Source organism: Vidua macroura, chromosome 7 (assembly GCF_024509145.1).
Source record: "Vidua macroura isolate BioBank_ID:100142 chromosome 7, ASM2450914v1, whole genome shotgun sequence".
NCBI classification, from domain to species: Eukaryota; Metazoa; Chordata; class Aves; order Passeriformes; family Viduidae; genus Vidua; species Vidua macroura.
This window is the reverse complement of record NC_071577.1, coordinates 39,956,919-39,972,990: the sequence shown is the minus strand read 5'-3', so window position 1 is coordinate 39,972,990 and position 16,072 is coordinate 39,956,919. Positions and strand designations below refer to the sequence as shown.

At 55.0% G+C, this 16,072-nt stretch overlaps 1 protein-coding gene across 1 annotated transcript; it reads right to left on the bottom strand.

Moving 5' to 3' along the window:
- Nucleotides 1-13,238: 13,238 nt before the first annotated feature.
- On the bottom strand, nt 13,239-14,158 carry LOC128810367 (hibernation-associated plasma protein HP-25-like; the record flags this gene model as incomplete). The annotated part of the gene is made up of 2 exons (XM_053983166.1): nt 13,239-13,349; nt 14,081-14,158. Coding segments are annotated over 2 exons (189 nt in total), but the record flags the coding sequence as incomplete, so codon positions are not given.
- Between the last annotated feature and the right edge of the window lie 1,914 nt (nt 14,159-16,072).

Here is a 16,072-nt window from a genome sequence, read left to right as displayed (position 1 = left end):
CTCAGCCCTTGTGGCTGTTCCAGGCTCTTCTCTGCCATTTGGGTTCCTCTCCTCCACGTTCCCGAGGTGTGGCTCCTCCCAGGAGCAGCAGGCACGGTGCTGGCATCGCCCACGGTGCCCAGGCACGGCTGGGGGTGTTTGCAGAGCCCGCAGCGTTATCCATTGAAATGCTGGGAATGGCCCGGGCAGCCTGGATTTCTTCTTATGATTAATGCAAAGAGTGGCCGTGGCATCGAGCAGTGGTGTAACACTGTTAATATTAATTATTATTTTAATACCCAACCAGCCTCCGCACCTTGCAGCGGGCAGTTTCATAATTAAGGTACGAAGTAAACGCATGGCTTTGCGGGTTGGTGTTTCAAAATGTTTTATGTTCTAAATTGAGAGTAAATATGAAATGAGAACCAACTGGAATTAAACAATATTAGGATCTGAAATGCACTGATCCTGCAGAAAAAAAGAGAAGTGGCGTTTTTTCCTCTTATACTTTTGGCATATTTAGAAGTCGGTGTTTCTACCTGTGAGCTCATGGACAGCTGTGAGGTGACGCTGTGGTCAATTAAACCCCCCTGAGTCGGGTGAAAATAGATATTGGGGTGAAATCGATGAGAAATGCCACAGCCACGTGTCGTCCCCGATGGAAAACCCCTGCTGAGCATCCTGGCATGGCTTGGGCACCGATGCCAGCTCTGCCCACAGCCGGGAGCGGGGCTGAGCGTCCCTGCCCTGCCCTGCACCCCGGCTCTCTCCGGAGCGCTCCGCCTCGGAGCTCAGCTGTTCCCAAAGTAAAAATAGATTGCCAACAAAATTGCTTCTCCCGCTCCTCCATTGTCAACAGGAGAGGATTTCCCCAGTGCGGGTTAACATGGCTCACATGAGAGAGCCGGGGCAGGGCCAGGCTGCGATCCGGCGCGGGCAGAATTGATATTCAGCAGCATCCCCGCGCCGAGCGCGAGCCGTGCTGGTGCTGAGATGATGATTAGCTAATTCACCTGCCCTAAGTGGATTTGTTTCTCCGTGTCAAAATACACCCTGGGTTTTATCTACAGGTAGATTGGAGCAGAGAGTCCTTGATTAAGTTATCAGGAGAGCGGTGTGGTTTGTACTCAGGCTTTGATTGCAGGGACAAAAGGCACCTCATACACAAATAATTGGTGTGGGACCGGGTGGGACTGGGAATCCCGCTGTGTCACCCAGAAATGGGGGCTCGGAGCCTGCCATGAGGGAAAATGGGTCGGGAAAGGGGCTCTGTGTCATCCTTCTCTCTTTGGGTTGGCTCGGACCCAAAGCAGCGTCAGCACCTGGCTGGGCTGAGCGTGCGCCACGTCCCCTTTCCCTTTCCACCGGGGCCGTCCCTCCCTCCACGTGAGCACCTTCCAGCCCAGGTGCTGCACGCCCAGGCCCACGTGGGGCTGGATCTCCAGACCCTGCAGGACATCCCCCTCTGTCCCTGCGGCGGCACAATCCCAGCAAAGCCCCAAAGTTGGCCGCCGGAGCTTTCGGGCGCCGCCGCGCGCGGAGCCTCATTTTTCCGCCGGAGTTGCAGGGTTTAATATATATGAAAATCAGGCGTGCTGTATCTTTGCATATGTGCCTTTTGTAATCTAATTTTGACAGATGGCGAGCTCCATAAATCTCGCTCCTCGCTAGAGAAACCCTTGGCTTGACTCGCGCTCTCCGCAAACTCGCTGCCGACTGCGTTTGCATTTCAGTTTTTAATATAGATGCGGATTTTTTTCCCCCCTGCTCTGCTTTTGTTTTGATTTTCAATGTATCTGCCAAGTATTTCCACCCCTGATTTCCACATACAAATTGCAACCGAGCTCTGGTTTCTCCTTCCTTTCTATTTTTTCAGCCCTATTCGGTGCATAATGCCAGGGACTTTGCTATTCTGCATGTTGCCTTATTAAAAATAAATATGCTGCCCTGTCCCTGTTTGCACCGTCTCCCATTACTGACAACAATCCCGACAAATTCTTACTATTTAAGGGTGGTGAAAAAACTCCACCAGGAAGCAGTTTCCTCTCCTGCCAGCTCCAGACAGGCTGCTCATTGAAAATGTAATACACTGCTGCCATGTCACAGGTCAGCTGGCAAATGGCAATCTGAATTTTAAAAGGAATATGAATAAAATTCTGTTTTATTTTGAAAATGAACTTTGTGCCCTCCATCATGAATCCAATATATGTCTTAATCTTCTATGCTCTTGAAGCCTGCGGCTCCTGGCTGAGTCCTTTGACTCCTGAACCTAATAAGGAAAATAGGTTGTTTTCCCATCCTCGCCTCATTTTGAGAGGGGCTGAAACAAACAGTGCCTATTCCAGCTGTAATTGGCAAAGCATAAAAACATGTGTGTTATATAATTTTGGGGGTTTACGGCCGAGCTCGGCGCGGCGGTGCTCGAGCTGGAGGTTTGATTAAGCCGTGCTGCCTTTGGAAATAACGCTGTCAACGCCGGGGCGCGGAACGCCGCCGGCCGCGCGCCGTGTTTACCTTGCTGCCCAGGGAGGAAAGGCCCGGGGCCCCTCCGGGTGGGACGTTCTGCCCTGAGCCTTCATTTCCAGCCCCATTCCGAGGGCTGGGTGTTCCCAGCGCGTCTGGGGCTGGGTAATTCCCAGCGGGAGGGACGGATCGCTGGCGGGTCGGTGACTCCGGTTTTGTCCTGCAGGATGCGGACGCGTGTCTGTATTTCTGTTGAGGATGTCTTCGTTGCTGAACCACCCCATCCCCAGGGTGCCACCCGGCCGTGCCGTGAGCCCCTCGTGTCCCTGCCCGTGCGCAGAGGTGCAGCCACTGGGTCAGCACAGGCCAGGGGCTCTCCGGTGCCTCCGCTCCCCATCCGTCTGTGTCCCGGCACAGCTCGGCTCCGGGGAATTCCTGCTGACCTTTGCCCAGGTGGGGCAGAGAAACACCAGGGTGGCTTTGCTCCCGGAGCCGCCTCATTGAGGCGCTGTGCTGTGGGGGCAGGACCCCACCTGGCAGCAAAACGGGAATTCTGGAAATAGGCGCCTTTTCTCTCTTACTAAACTGGGATGTGGGTTTGAGAGTTCACTCTGAATTTGGGGAATTTCCTCTCAAAGGTGGGAGAGAAATCACTCGGTGTGAGGGAAGGTTATCCATCTGTCAATCGTGGATCAATTGTCTATCCATGAACTGATGCACAATTGATAGGCAGCTGATGGTCTATCAGTAGTCTATCATCAATCTATCAATTATCTCTCATCGCTCTGTCAATTATCTCTCGTCAGCCTCTCAATTGCCTCTCATCTCTCTGAAGTATCTACCCCTGCCCATCTCTGTGGATGCACACACACAGAACCACTCGGCGCTTCCCAGCACCCCAAAAAGCCAAACCCACAACGTTTCCCGATTTTCCCACTCTCGGGCATCAGCACAGCTGGAATCCCAGCCCCGTGCTGGAGCGGGAGTGTTTGGGAGCAGGGTCCCGGCTCAGCAGGGCCAAGGAGCAGATGGATCCCCCAGGAGGAGTCATTCCAGGAAGGGAAGTGTTTCCTCGAGTGCTTTGTTGATCAGAGCATGAAATCCACCTTAATCCCTCATCCTGGGAGCCTCAGGGGGCTGTGGGGTGTTTGAGCTAGGGATGGGGATGGAAATGTTGGGATGAACCAGGATAAACAGCACCAGGGAGATTCCAGAGATCCCAGTGGATCCCACTTCGGTCAAAGACATTTAATTTATAAAAAAAAGTTTATGTGGACACTGAACACCCCAGAAGATTGGGAGAAACAAACTCTTTGAGAGGAGCAGGGAATGAACATGGGGACCACTGGAAATATAAATATATAATATATATGCCCTTATATATTATATATATATAAATATATTGAATTAAAAATCAGCTGCAATGCTGAATCCTGTATTGCCTGAAACCCTCCAGAAATACGAACAATTTTTTCCACATCTATCCCACTTCCAAGACATTTGGGTGTGAGCACTGTCAGGGAGGGCTGCTACCTTGGGGGAAAGGGAAATCCCTGCTCAGGTGAGGCAGAGAATAACAGTAATAGCAATAATAATAATAACAATAATAATAAATAATAAGTTTTGGCTGGTGGATGTTTCCAAACTGACGACTCCAAAGGGAATTCCCTGCGGGATGAGCTGGGACGTCCCAGTGCCGCGGGCAGGGCAGGACTGATGGCTGCAGAGTGCCCAGGGTGGTGTCCAACACGGGAAGCTCCGTGTCCCTGGCACGGGGAGCAAGGCGGGATCTGGGGGCTGGGGGTGTCCCTGGGCTGCCGAGCACAGCAATTATTTCATTACCCAGCCCTGTCTCATTTAGCCCCAGCTCCTGTTTGTGTTTGATTGCTGTACGGATAATGATGATGGGGAGAATTGCTGTGATGAGAAATTGCAATCAGCTAAATAGCAGCAGAGCTTCCCCCAGGGACGGGGACGCGTGGAATCCCACCCCGGATTGTTTGGGGCTTCTCCCTCTTTGTCTGGGTGAGCCTGGTGGGAAAGAGGAGCCGGAGGCAGGATGGGTGAAGGAGCTGAATGAGGGAAGCCAACAGGCAGAGCAAGTGGTTCCGAGTTATTTGGATTTTATGTCCTTGCCCTGTCTGTCACAGTGTCCCTGTGTGGGCACAGATTGTGGCAGCTCATCCAAACACTCACAGTCATGGAATCCTGGAATGGATTGGGCTGGATGGGACCTGAAATCCCATCCCACCCCTGCCACGGCAGGGACACCTCCCACTGTCCCAGGCTGCTCCAGCCCCAGTGTCCAGCCTGGCCTTGGGCACTGCCAGGGATCCAGGGGCAGCCACAGCTGCTCTGGGCACCTGTGCCAGGGCCTGCCCACCCTGCCAGGGAACAATTCCTAATTCCCAATATCCCATCCAGCCCTGCCCTCTGGCACTGGGAAGCCAGGAACTTAGGCTGGGGGAGCTGCCTGGGAGCAGCTTTGAGGGAGAAACCCCAAAGCAGAGCCAGGGGTGAATCTTGGGCGTCCCCCTTTTTTCATGGCTTGTGGCATCTCCTCACGCAGGGGGCAGAGGGAACTCAGAGCAGGCAAAGGCTCTGAGCAGGACCCTGGGGGTCGAACCCTGGCAGCAGCCTCAGCCAGCTGAGGCAGTTCCCCACAGCAGGAGCAGCCCCAGTTGCAGCGGGAGCAGCTGCCAGGATGGGCAGGGTGTGCCCCAGGGGCTCGGGGGTGCTGGGGGGTCTGAAAGGGGCATCTGTGGGACGTGGAAGGAAAGAGCTCGCTGGGTCTGGGGAGCTGCAGCCGCCTTGGGAACTTCAGTGCTGGGTGCTGGCAGCCAGGTGGGAACAGCCCCACGCCATCCCTGGCACTGGGACTGGGATGGGACTGGGCTGGGACTGGGCTGGCACTGGGATGGAACTGGGCAGGCACTGGGATGGGACTGGGATGTCACTGGCAATCACTGGTCTGTCACTGGTCTGTCACTGGCTGGCACTGGCTGGCACTGGCTGTCACTGGCTGGCACTGGCTGGCACTGGTCTGTCACTGGCTGGCACTGGCTGTCACTGGCTGGCACTGGTCTGTCACTGGCTGGCACTGGCTGGCACTGGCTGGCACTGGTCTGTCACTGGCTGGCACTGGCTGTCACTGGCTGTCACTGGCTGGCACTGGTCTGTCACTGGCTGGCACTGGCTGGCACTGGCTGGCACTGGTCTGTCACTGGCTGGCACTGGCTGGCACTGGTCTGGCACTGGTCTGTCACTGTCTGTCACTGGCTGGCACTGGCTGTCACTGGCTGTCACTGGCTGGCACTGGTCTGTCACTGGCTGGCACTGGCTGGCACTGGCTGGCACTGGTCTGTCACTGGCTGGCACTGGCTGGCACTGGTCTGGCACTGGCTGTCACTGGCTGTCACTGCTCTGTCACTGGGCTGTCACTGGTCTGTCACTGCTCTGGCACTGGCTGGCACTGGTCTGTCACTGGCTGTCACTGGCTGGCACTGGGATGTCACTGGGATGTCACTGCTCTGGCACTGGCTGGCACTGGTCTGTAACTGGTCTGGCACTGGCTGGCACTGGGATGTCACTGCTCTGGCACTGGCTGTCACTGGCTGTCACTGCTCTGTCACTGCTCTGGCACTGGTCTGGCACTGGTCTGTCACTGTCTGTCACTGTCTGGCACTGGCTGTCACTGGTCTGTCACTGGCTGTCACTGTCTGGCACTGTCTGGCACTGGCTGTCACTGGTCTGTCACTGGCAGTCACTGCTCTGGCACTGGCTGGCACTGGTCTGTCACTGGTCTGTAACTGGGCTGTCACTGCTCTGTCACTGCTCTGGCACTGGCTGGCACTGGCAGTCACTGCTCTGGCACTGCTCTGGCACTGCTCTGGCACTGGCTGGCACTGCTCTGGCACTGGCTGGCACTGGCACTGCCCTGCTGCTGTCCCATGCCAGGCCCCGCAGGACCCCCAGCAGCCGCAGCGTGCTCCTCTGCAGGGGGATGGATGGGCTGCCAGGATCCTCCCCCAGCTCCAGCAGCAGGATTAGCAAATTGGAGCTTAATCCAAAGCCCTGTGCCCCCCTGGGATTCATTAGCTGCAGGTTTCGAATTATCTCCCAGGTTAAACAAAAGAATTGGGCCTTTCTGCATGTCTCGGGAAGGGAGGGATCCTCTGGAGACTCTAGATTATCTTGGTAATATTTTTTCCTCCCCTGTACATTCCTGTAGCTGAGAAATCTCTGAAAATAATTTCTGGAACACTTACCAGGCTTACAGAGACTGCCTGCCTTAAATAAGGATATTACACTTAATTAAGCATTGTGCCTGTGGGGCCGAGCGTGCAGGGTTCAGCTGAGAAGTCTCAGGTTATAGGGATTTATAGTTGAATGCGACGGCTTCAGCAACTTTTTGGATCCAGGCTGTTGGCTGGTGAGGAAATCTAAGATGTTTTGAGAGGAAAAATTACTGATCTGATGTGAAAAAAAAAATTATTGTATTGCTGTGTTGAAAGTGCTGTGAGCCACGGGGCTGTTTAGTCATGCTCAGATGAAGGTTGAAACGTTGCCTTTATCCTCGCCACAAAAAGAGGATTATTATTTTTAAAATGGTGATTTTTTTTTCGCCCCCCCCCTCCACAATTTCAAATTAGGTTTTGATTGTGCAGCAGCGCAAACAGAGCCCCTCTGCCGGAGCTATTTATCTTCTGAAAGAAAAAATAAAATAAAAAAAAAAATAAAAAAGGAGCAGGAAAGAAAAGAGAGAGAGGGAAAAAAAAAAAAAAAAAAAAAAAAAATCCCCCAAAGTTTGACTGACACTAATTTCCCGAACAAGATCCCCTGGAAACTGCAGTTTATGTGGTGAAATGATAACAGACAGGGTTTGTGATGTCCCCTCGGTGAGCTCCTGTCTGCTGTCAGCTGGCAGCATTTGAGCTGACGGAGGGAGATGCGCGGCGCTCAGATGCCAGCGCGGGGAACAGGAGCTGTCACCAGCAGTGTAATGTGCTGTGTATTATCACTCACACTGATCCGGGGGCCCGCGCACTGTCAGCTCCTGAGACTGTACAAGTCAACACAAATAAAACTGAGGAGGCAAATGATAATGTCTGAGATAGATCCAGGCTCATTCTCGCCATTGCTTTTTATTCAAACCTTAGAGATGACATGATGTGAAAAATGAGCCTGTGTCTAGTTCAGTGCCCATTAGTGTGTGAGCACATTATCTTCCACTTTTCACATTGAATCTCCCCGTACATCCCGTGGCAGCCGCAGCTCTGCAGCCCGGCAGCTTTGGGGGCTGCCAGCACCTCAGTGTGGGGCGAACGCTGCCCCTCCGAGGATGCCCGGGCTGCGAACACCTCACCCTTCCTCGCCGCAGGGAGCAGCGCCGGGCCGGCTCCTCCGCGTCCAGGCGGGATCCCCGCGTGGCTCTGGAGTGTCTTGGAGCGCCCTTTTCTGCTGTGGGACAGCCGGGGCTGGTTCCCTTCCCCTCACCCTCCTCATCAGCCCAGCCCTGCTGTCCCCTCCTCCCCAGGGGGAGCAGCGCTGGGCTGGCTCCTCTGCAGCCGGGCAGGAGCTCCCCAGGTGGGTCTGGAATCCCCCAGCACGCCTCCCCAGCGCTTGGGGGACCCACCCTGCTCTGGGATAACTGAGGGCTGCCTTCCCTCCCCTCCTGCTCCTCCATCCTCATCCCCCCCCCAACCCCAGCACAGAGCCCTGAGCCAGGACGGAGCCATCCCTGGGGACAAATCCATTCCTTCCCCTCCTCCCCCTGCTCGGGGGGCCAGGAGAGGTGCCCCTCAGCACCTGCCCGGCATCCAGGAGCTGCCAGGGCCCTTCCCGACCCCCAGAACCACTGGGAGGAGCCTCGGCTGGGCACAGGAATCACCTTCCCGAGGAGCTTCTAGCACAGTTGCTGACACCATCAGTACCCAAGTAAAATTCCTATTACTCTCCTGTATAACCTTTAATTACCCCCACCACCCCAAAAATATCCCTCAATTACCTCGCAGGCAGAATTATGCATATTTTTAAAGTTCTCCCAGGGATATAACACTAAACGTTGGGTTGTTATGGTTCAGTGGTTTAAATTACAGTGTACTTAATTAAAACAGCATAAAAAGCTGTCAGTATTCCATATAATTTGAGAGACTTTGATTAGTGATTTCTTTCTTTTACTGTTAGAGCGCACTCAGCCTGGCCATTAGGTTGTCATTTACCAGCACCTTGGTGCTGGAGCCATCATTTCATAGCACTGGGGGGAAAAAAAAAAGGTAAACAAATGACACTTCCCAGCAAAAGGAGTGACAAGCAGAGAGCAGCCACCCTGAAGGAGGAGGGGAAATGGGTTGGAAGGTGGGATTTGGGCTTGGAAGTGGGAAATCTGGGAATTAGCCCGGTTGGGGCTGTACTGCCAGGAGGAGAGAGCTGGGCGAAGGCAGCTGTGGGAGATGGAAGGAGGGGGTGTGAGGAAGAGCTGGGATTTCTCCTCCAGGAGCGACGGGGACGCTGTGCTGTGCTCCCTGGGCTGAGGAGGCAAAGCACCAGAACCCCTGGCACAGGGACTGCAGAAATCCCATCCCATCCCACCCCATCCCACTTCACCCCATGCCACTGATGCCATCCCAATCATCCCATCCCACTGATCCCATCCCACCCCATCCCACCTCACCCCATCCCACTGATCCCATCCCATCCCACCCCATCCCACCTCACCCCATCCCACTGATCCCATCCCATCCCACTGATCCCATCCCATCCCACCCCATCCCACCTCACCCCATCCCACTGATCCCATCCCACTGATCCCATCCCATCCCATCCCACCCATCCCACCTCACTCCATCCCACTGATCCCATCCCATCCCATCCCACCCCATCCCACCTCACCCCATGCCACTGATCCCATCCCAATCATCCCATCCCACTGATCCCATCCCATCCCACTGATCCCATCCCATCCCACCCCATCCCACTGATCCCATCCCACTGATCCCATCCCACCCATCCCACCTCACCCCATCCCACTGATCCCATCCCATCCCATCCCATCCCATCCCATCCCATCCCATCCCATCCCACCCCACTGTCCCAGGCTGCTCCAGCCTGGCCTTGGGCACTGTCAGGGCTCCAGGGGCAGCCCCAGCTGCTCTGGGAATTCCAGCCCAGCCAGGAATTCCCAATATCCCCATATCCCATCCATCCCTGCCCTCTTCCAGCTCAAAACCATTCCCCCTTGTCCCATCTCTCTCTGCCCATGTGAAAAGTCACTCCCCCTGTTTTTCATCAGCCCCATTTTTCATTTCTGTGGGTCCACACTGAAGGCTGCAGAGTCTGGGACAGCTCCACCATCCCTCCCTGGTGTTCTGTCCTTCCCAAACCCTCCCAACCCCACAAGTTTTGTTTCCAGAACCTCCTCCTGAGCTTTGGGAAGAAAAGCTGCTCCCCTCCGCAGCAGCGTCCCAGAAGGGTTTGGGGTTGAAGGGACCATAAGGATCACACAGTTCCAAGCCCCTGCTGTGGGCAGGGAACCTTGGAATTCCCTGGAGCAGCTGCAGCATCCCTTGGGAGTCAGGGCTGGCTGGGGGAGGCGTTGCACTGCCAGGTCACTGTGCTTAGGGAGCTTTTTGAACGTAATCCATGTTTATTTATAAACCAGTGATGTGACAGTGCTCACGCTGGGAACATCTATATTTTTTCATCAAGGCTTTTTATTATGGCCAAACACGAAATCATAACTGTGAACAGGAAAATCCTGTTTAGCCACGGGCTAAACATCTCAGCCACACTCAGAGCCGTGGTTCCCGCTTTGCATTATCGGCCTAAACAAATATTTTTTAAAATACACTCAGAGCAAAGCAGATGCTCGGGATTCACAATGGTTTTTTTCCAGCTCAGAGGCTTCTCACAGCTATTTGCTGGCTGGGAATGTGCAGATTCATTCAGGCTTGCTTGAAAAATTATCCTGTTTGTAAGTAATGACTTGCTGGTAATTGTTATCTCCTCGGAACTCAGGCACTTCAACCTGTGCTCATCCAGGGCACAGTAACAGGGGTTTATTTATCTCCTCTTTGGGGTTTTGCAAAAAATGTGCCACGTGAGGAAAATACAGCTCAGTGTGCCACAGTCAGAGCTGGGGCTGCACCTGCCCTGATTTAGGATAGGAGCAGGTGCCACCAGCTCCAGGGGGCACGAGGGCTTTGGGATTTGCTCCCTGCGTCTCCAGGTTTGTGTTCAGGGGGTTTGGCCAGCCTGGGGTGCTGATCCAGGACACTGCCAGCAATCCCTGAGGTGGTCAGGGGGGGATTAAAGCATAGGAGGAGTGGCTGAGGGAGCTGGGAAGGGGCTGGAGAATTCCTGAGGGAGCTGGGAAGGGGCTGGAGAATTCCTGAGGGAGCTGGGAAGGGACTGGAGAATTCCTGAGGGAGCTGGGAAGGGGCTGGGGAATTCCTGAGGGAGCTGGGAAGGGGCTCAGCCTGGAGCAAAGGAGGATGCAGAGGGATCTTTTCCCTCTCTGGAATTCCCTGCCAGGAGGGGACAGCTGGGGAGGATTTGGGATCATCCCAGGGAACAGGGACAGGAGGAGAGGGAACGGCCCCAGGCTGGCCCAGGGGAGCTCAGGGTGAGCAGCAGCAGGAATTTCCCCATGGAAAGGGGGCTCAGGGATTGGAAGTGCCCAGGGAGGTTTGGAGTGCCCATCCCTGGAGTGTCCCAGGAATTCTGGAGGTGGCACTCAGGGCTCTGGGCTGGGGACAAGGTGGGGATGGGACATGGCTCAGACTCCATGGGATTTTTCATTTTTCCAGCCTCAGGGATCCTGGGATTCTGTGTTCAGCCCCTCTGTGGGGCCAGCTCCCCTTCACCACCCCCGTGGCCACTGGTGCAGTCCCTGGGCTCCCCTCCCTGTGCTTCTCCCACTCTTCCCTGGTCACTTTTGCTGATGAATTTTTCCAAATCCCCTCCTTTCCCAATTATTTCCCACCTCCAGTCTCTTATTTTCCCTTCCTCTATTCCCAAGTCAAGCTGAACCAGGTCACTGAGGCTGAAGAAACATCAAGATCCCATTTCCTGCCTTAAGCCCCGTTCCCTTGGCCCCATGAGGGATCACACTGCCAAGGGACCCCCCTGGAAAAGTCCGGGGAGGTGGGAGGAGCAGGAATGCCGAAGGGGCCCAGCACGGTTTGCCAGAAATCCACTGCCAAAATCTTCAGGAGCAGATCACCTCTGTGAGGTTAAACCCTGCTTAAAACCCCGTTGGGCAGAGACCCCAAATCCCCGTGGAGCTGATGGATCTGGGGAAATGAGGCAGCTCCTGGGATCCTGGCTGTGTGTCCAGTGGCCCGGGGCTGCCACAGGCCGTGTTCCCTGTGGGATTCCATGGGAGGAGAGCTCGCCTGCTCTGAAAGCTTCAATTGCCAGGGCTGGAATTCCCAATTCCCAATGTCCCAGCCATCCCTGCCCTCTGGCAGTGGGAGCCATTCCCTGGCTCCTGTCCCTCCATCCCTTGTCCCCAGTCCCTCTGCAGCTCTCCTGGAGCCCCTTCAGGCCCTGCAAGGGGCTCTGAGCTCTGCCTGGAGCCTTCCCTTCTCCAGGGGAACATTCCCAGGGCTCTGAGCTCTGCCTGGAGCCTTCCCTTCTCCAGGGGAACATTCCCAGGGCTCTGAGCTCTGCCTGGAGCCTTCCCTTCTCCAGGGGAACATTCCCAGGGCTCTGAGCTCTGCCTGGAGCCTTCCCTTCTCCAGGGGAACATTCCCAGGGCTCTGAGCTCTGCCTGGAGCCTTCCCTTCTCCAGGTGAAGCCCCCTGTTCGTGCTGGCATCTCCTGGTGCTCTGCTCCCAGGCCTGGCAGATCCCTGGAACCTCCTCTCTGGGTTTGGTTTCAGCCCTGAGCTTTTCCCTCCTGTCCTGGAGCAGCCTGGATGTGCTGGAGCAGGAGCTCCACCTGCACAGGCTGCGGTTGCTTGGCGGAGGTTTGGATCTGGGAATGCTGGAAATGAAGCAGCTGTGGGGCAGTTGTGTCCAGCGGCCTTTCCTTCAACTCTCGGTGCTCCTCTCCCCATTTCATCCTTAATTCCCAGTCGTTCTTCCCGAGTTCCTTCTTGCCGAGGCTCACCCCCAGACTGGGGTGACCCCGGGAGGTGCTCAAGTCTCTCCTCCAGCCCGTGCCCTCAAAGAAAGACTCAGCAGTCTTCAGTCATGCGGTCTCAAGGCAGTTCCTTGCACGTTATCCCAAGGCACACAGACTCCCTGGCATTCTCCCTGACTCCTTCTCCCTCTGTGTCTGGCCCAAGGGCTGCTGCCATCTTTTATATCACACATTAAATGTTTATAGTTTTCCCCAATGCCTATCACCTATGTTGAACAGTGACTTTCTACTCCAAACCAATCTGGGAGTGCCAACATCACCAAGAACAGGAGGACAGGAAGGAGAAAGAAGGAGGACAGGGCACACCCAAATCCCTCCATCTCAGAACCTCTGACCCCATGCACAAAACTCAGACCCCTCTGTACAAGGCCTAAACCCCCCTGTACAGCACTCAAAAATCCTTCCTTTCACTTTGTGACTACTTCTACTGTAATATCTAAACTTTTGTGATTTCTTGTTCTCCCTGCAAGGTTGGTAAATTGTTCCATGGGTCAGAGTCAAAGCCACAGGGGTTTCTGGCTGCCTGCCAGGGTCTCAGAGGCTTCTGCCCTGGGCCTGGAACATCCAGGAGTGTCTGAGGGACATTCTGGGTTCTGACACCTTCGATCCAAAGAAAACGAGGAACACAAATTTTCATCTCCTCGCCACAATTACTCTGAAAGGGCCCAGCTCCTCCATCCCCGTGGGTTTCCTCTCTGTCCTTGCCCATGGGCCAGGCCTGGAATTCCCAGCGCCCCTGGAATTCCCAGTGCACCTGGAATTCCCAGTGCCCCTGGAATTCCCAGTACATCTGGAATTCCCAATACGCCTGGAATTCCCAGTGCACCTGGAATTCCCAGTGCCCCCTGGAATTCCCAGTACACATGGAATTCCCAGTGCGCCTGGAATTCCCAGTGCCCCTGGAATTCCCAGTGCTCCTGGAATTCCCAGTACACCTGAAATTCCCAGTGCCCTTGAAATTCCCGGTGCCCCTGGAATTCCCAGTGCACCTGGAATTCCCAGTATGCCTGGAATTCCCAGTACGCCTGAAATTCCCAGTGCCCCTGGAATTCCCAGTACACCTGGAACTCCCAGTGCCCCTGGAATTCCCAGTGCGCCTGGAATTCCCAGTACACCTGGAATTACCAGTACACCTGGAACTCCCAGTGCCCCTGGAATTCCCAGTGCACCTGGAATTCCCAGTATGCCTGGAATTCCCAGTACACCTGAAATTCCCAGTGCCCCTGGAATTCCCAGTGCACCTGGAATTCCCAGTGCACCTGAAATTCCCAGTGCCCCTGAAATTCCCAGTGCTCCTGGAACTCCCAGTGCCCCTGGAATTCCCAGTACTCCTGGAATTCCCAGTGCCCCTGAAATTCCCAGTGCACCTGGAATTCCCAGTGCCCCCTGGAATTCCCAGTACACATGGAATTCCCAGTGCTCCTGGAATTCCTAGTGCACCTGGAATTCCCAGTGCTCCTGGAATTCCCAGTATGCCTGGAATTCCCAGTGCCCCTGGAATTCCTAGTGCACCTGGAATTCCCAGTACTCCTGGAACTCCCAGTGCCCCTGGAATTCCCAATGTCCCTGGAATTCCCAGTGCACCTGGAATTCCCAGTACACATGGAATTCCCAGTGCACCTGGAATTCCCAGTGCCCCTGGAATTCCCAGTGCCCCTGGAATTCCCAATGTCCCTGGAATTACCAGTGCTCCTGGAACTCCCAGTATGCCTGGAATTCCCAGTGCCCCTGGAATTCCCAGTGCCCCTGGAATTCCCAGTGCTCCTGGAATTCCCAGTGCACCTGGAATCCCCAGTGCCCCTGGAATTCCCAGTGCCCCTGGAATTCCCAGTACACCTGGAATTCCCAGTGCCCCTGAAATTCCCAGTACACCTGGAATTTCCAGTGCTCCTGGAACTCCCAGTGCCCCTGGAATTCCCAGTATACCTGGAATTCCCAGTACACCTGGAATTCCCAGTGCTCCTGGAATTCCCAGCGCCCCTGAAATTCCCAGTGCTCCTGGAATTCCCAGTACACCTGGAATTCCCAGTGCTCCTGGAATTCCCAGCGCCCCTGAAATTCCCAGTGCTCCTGGAATTCCCAGTACACCTGGAATTCCCAGTGCCCCTGGAATTACCAGTGCTCCTGGAATTCCCAGCGCCCCTGAAATTCCCAGTGCTCCTGGAATTCCCAGAGCACCTGGAATTCCCAGTACACCTGGAATTCCCAGTGCCCCTGGAATTCCCAGAGCCCTTTGCAGCCCTCACTCTCCCCTGGCTGTCCCGGCTGGGCGCCACCTCTGGAATTCTCCTCCCCCCAGATCCCAGCAGCGCCAGGCAGGGCGAATTCCTCCACAGACTCCTTCTCCAGATTGCCAATTCCCTGCACAGATGGCTCTGCAGGAGCCCGTGTGGGAGAAGAGTGGCTTTTTAAGCCAATTAAACAGAAACCTTGTCCAAGAAGGCTTCTGGAAGTGCTGGAGCCTGTGAATTCCTGACGTCCTGGGCTCCGCGCTGCCAGGGCTGCTCCTCCGTAGCAGGAGAGGGAGGGATGGGCACAATTTCCTTGGTTTAAGGTCACCGCTGATTTGGAACATTTTTTTAATTTATTCTTTTATTTAAAGCAGAACTCCTGAAAGAGCTCCCAGCTCGGGAATATTGTGGAGCATTTTAGATATCCAGAGAGAAGCTTTGTGTCGTTTCTGTCCGTGAATTCTCCCTGACATGTTCCAGCCTGGTCCTCAGCATGAAAGGCAAGCCATGATTTGTGCAAGACAGATGAGAGGAAGGGAAAGAGAGAGTAAAAGGTGATAAATGACACCCAAAGGGGGAAATCCTGGGGTTTCTGCCCTTCTTTTTTCCCTTCTTCTCCTCCTTCTTCTCCCCTTCTTTTCCTCTTCTTTCCCCCACCTTTCCCCTGCCTTTTCTCTTCTTTTTCCCCTCCTTTCCCCTCTGTTTCCCCCTTCTCTCCCCTCTTTTTTCCGCCCTTCTTTCCTTTCCTGCCCTCCTCTCTCTTTCCCCTTTTCCCTGTTCTTTTCCCCCTTTCCCTCCTTCCCCTTTTCCTCCTTCCCCCCTCATTCCTTGCCCGGTGACCCCAGAGGTCCCTCCCGGCCTGATCCCGTGTTTTGGTTGCTGTTTGTCCCTTCCTCAGTGGAATTGCTCAGGATCAGGATGGAGAGGACACCCCGGGGCCAGCTGAGCCGGTCCTGGGGCTGGGAGTGGCGTTACAACAATTCCCAAAGTCCTTCAGCCCTTTCCCCCGGGATTTGGGGAGGGAATTGCCCGCGGAGGGGAGCTGGGGGCGGCAGGGCTGGGGACTGGTGCCCGTGGGCATTCCCTGTCCCGGGTTTTTCCACGCCGCACATTCCAGGAGCGAGGCGTTTACAGCGGCCAAGGGAAGGAGCCGGGTCCTGACAAACACAGCCTGGAGCCGCTCGGGAATCAGACAAACACTGCCGGGGAGGAGCGGAGTGAGACAAATATTGGATCAGGGCAAACACTGCCGC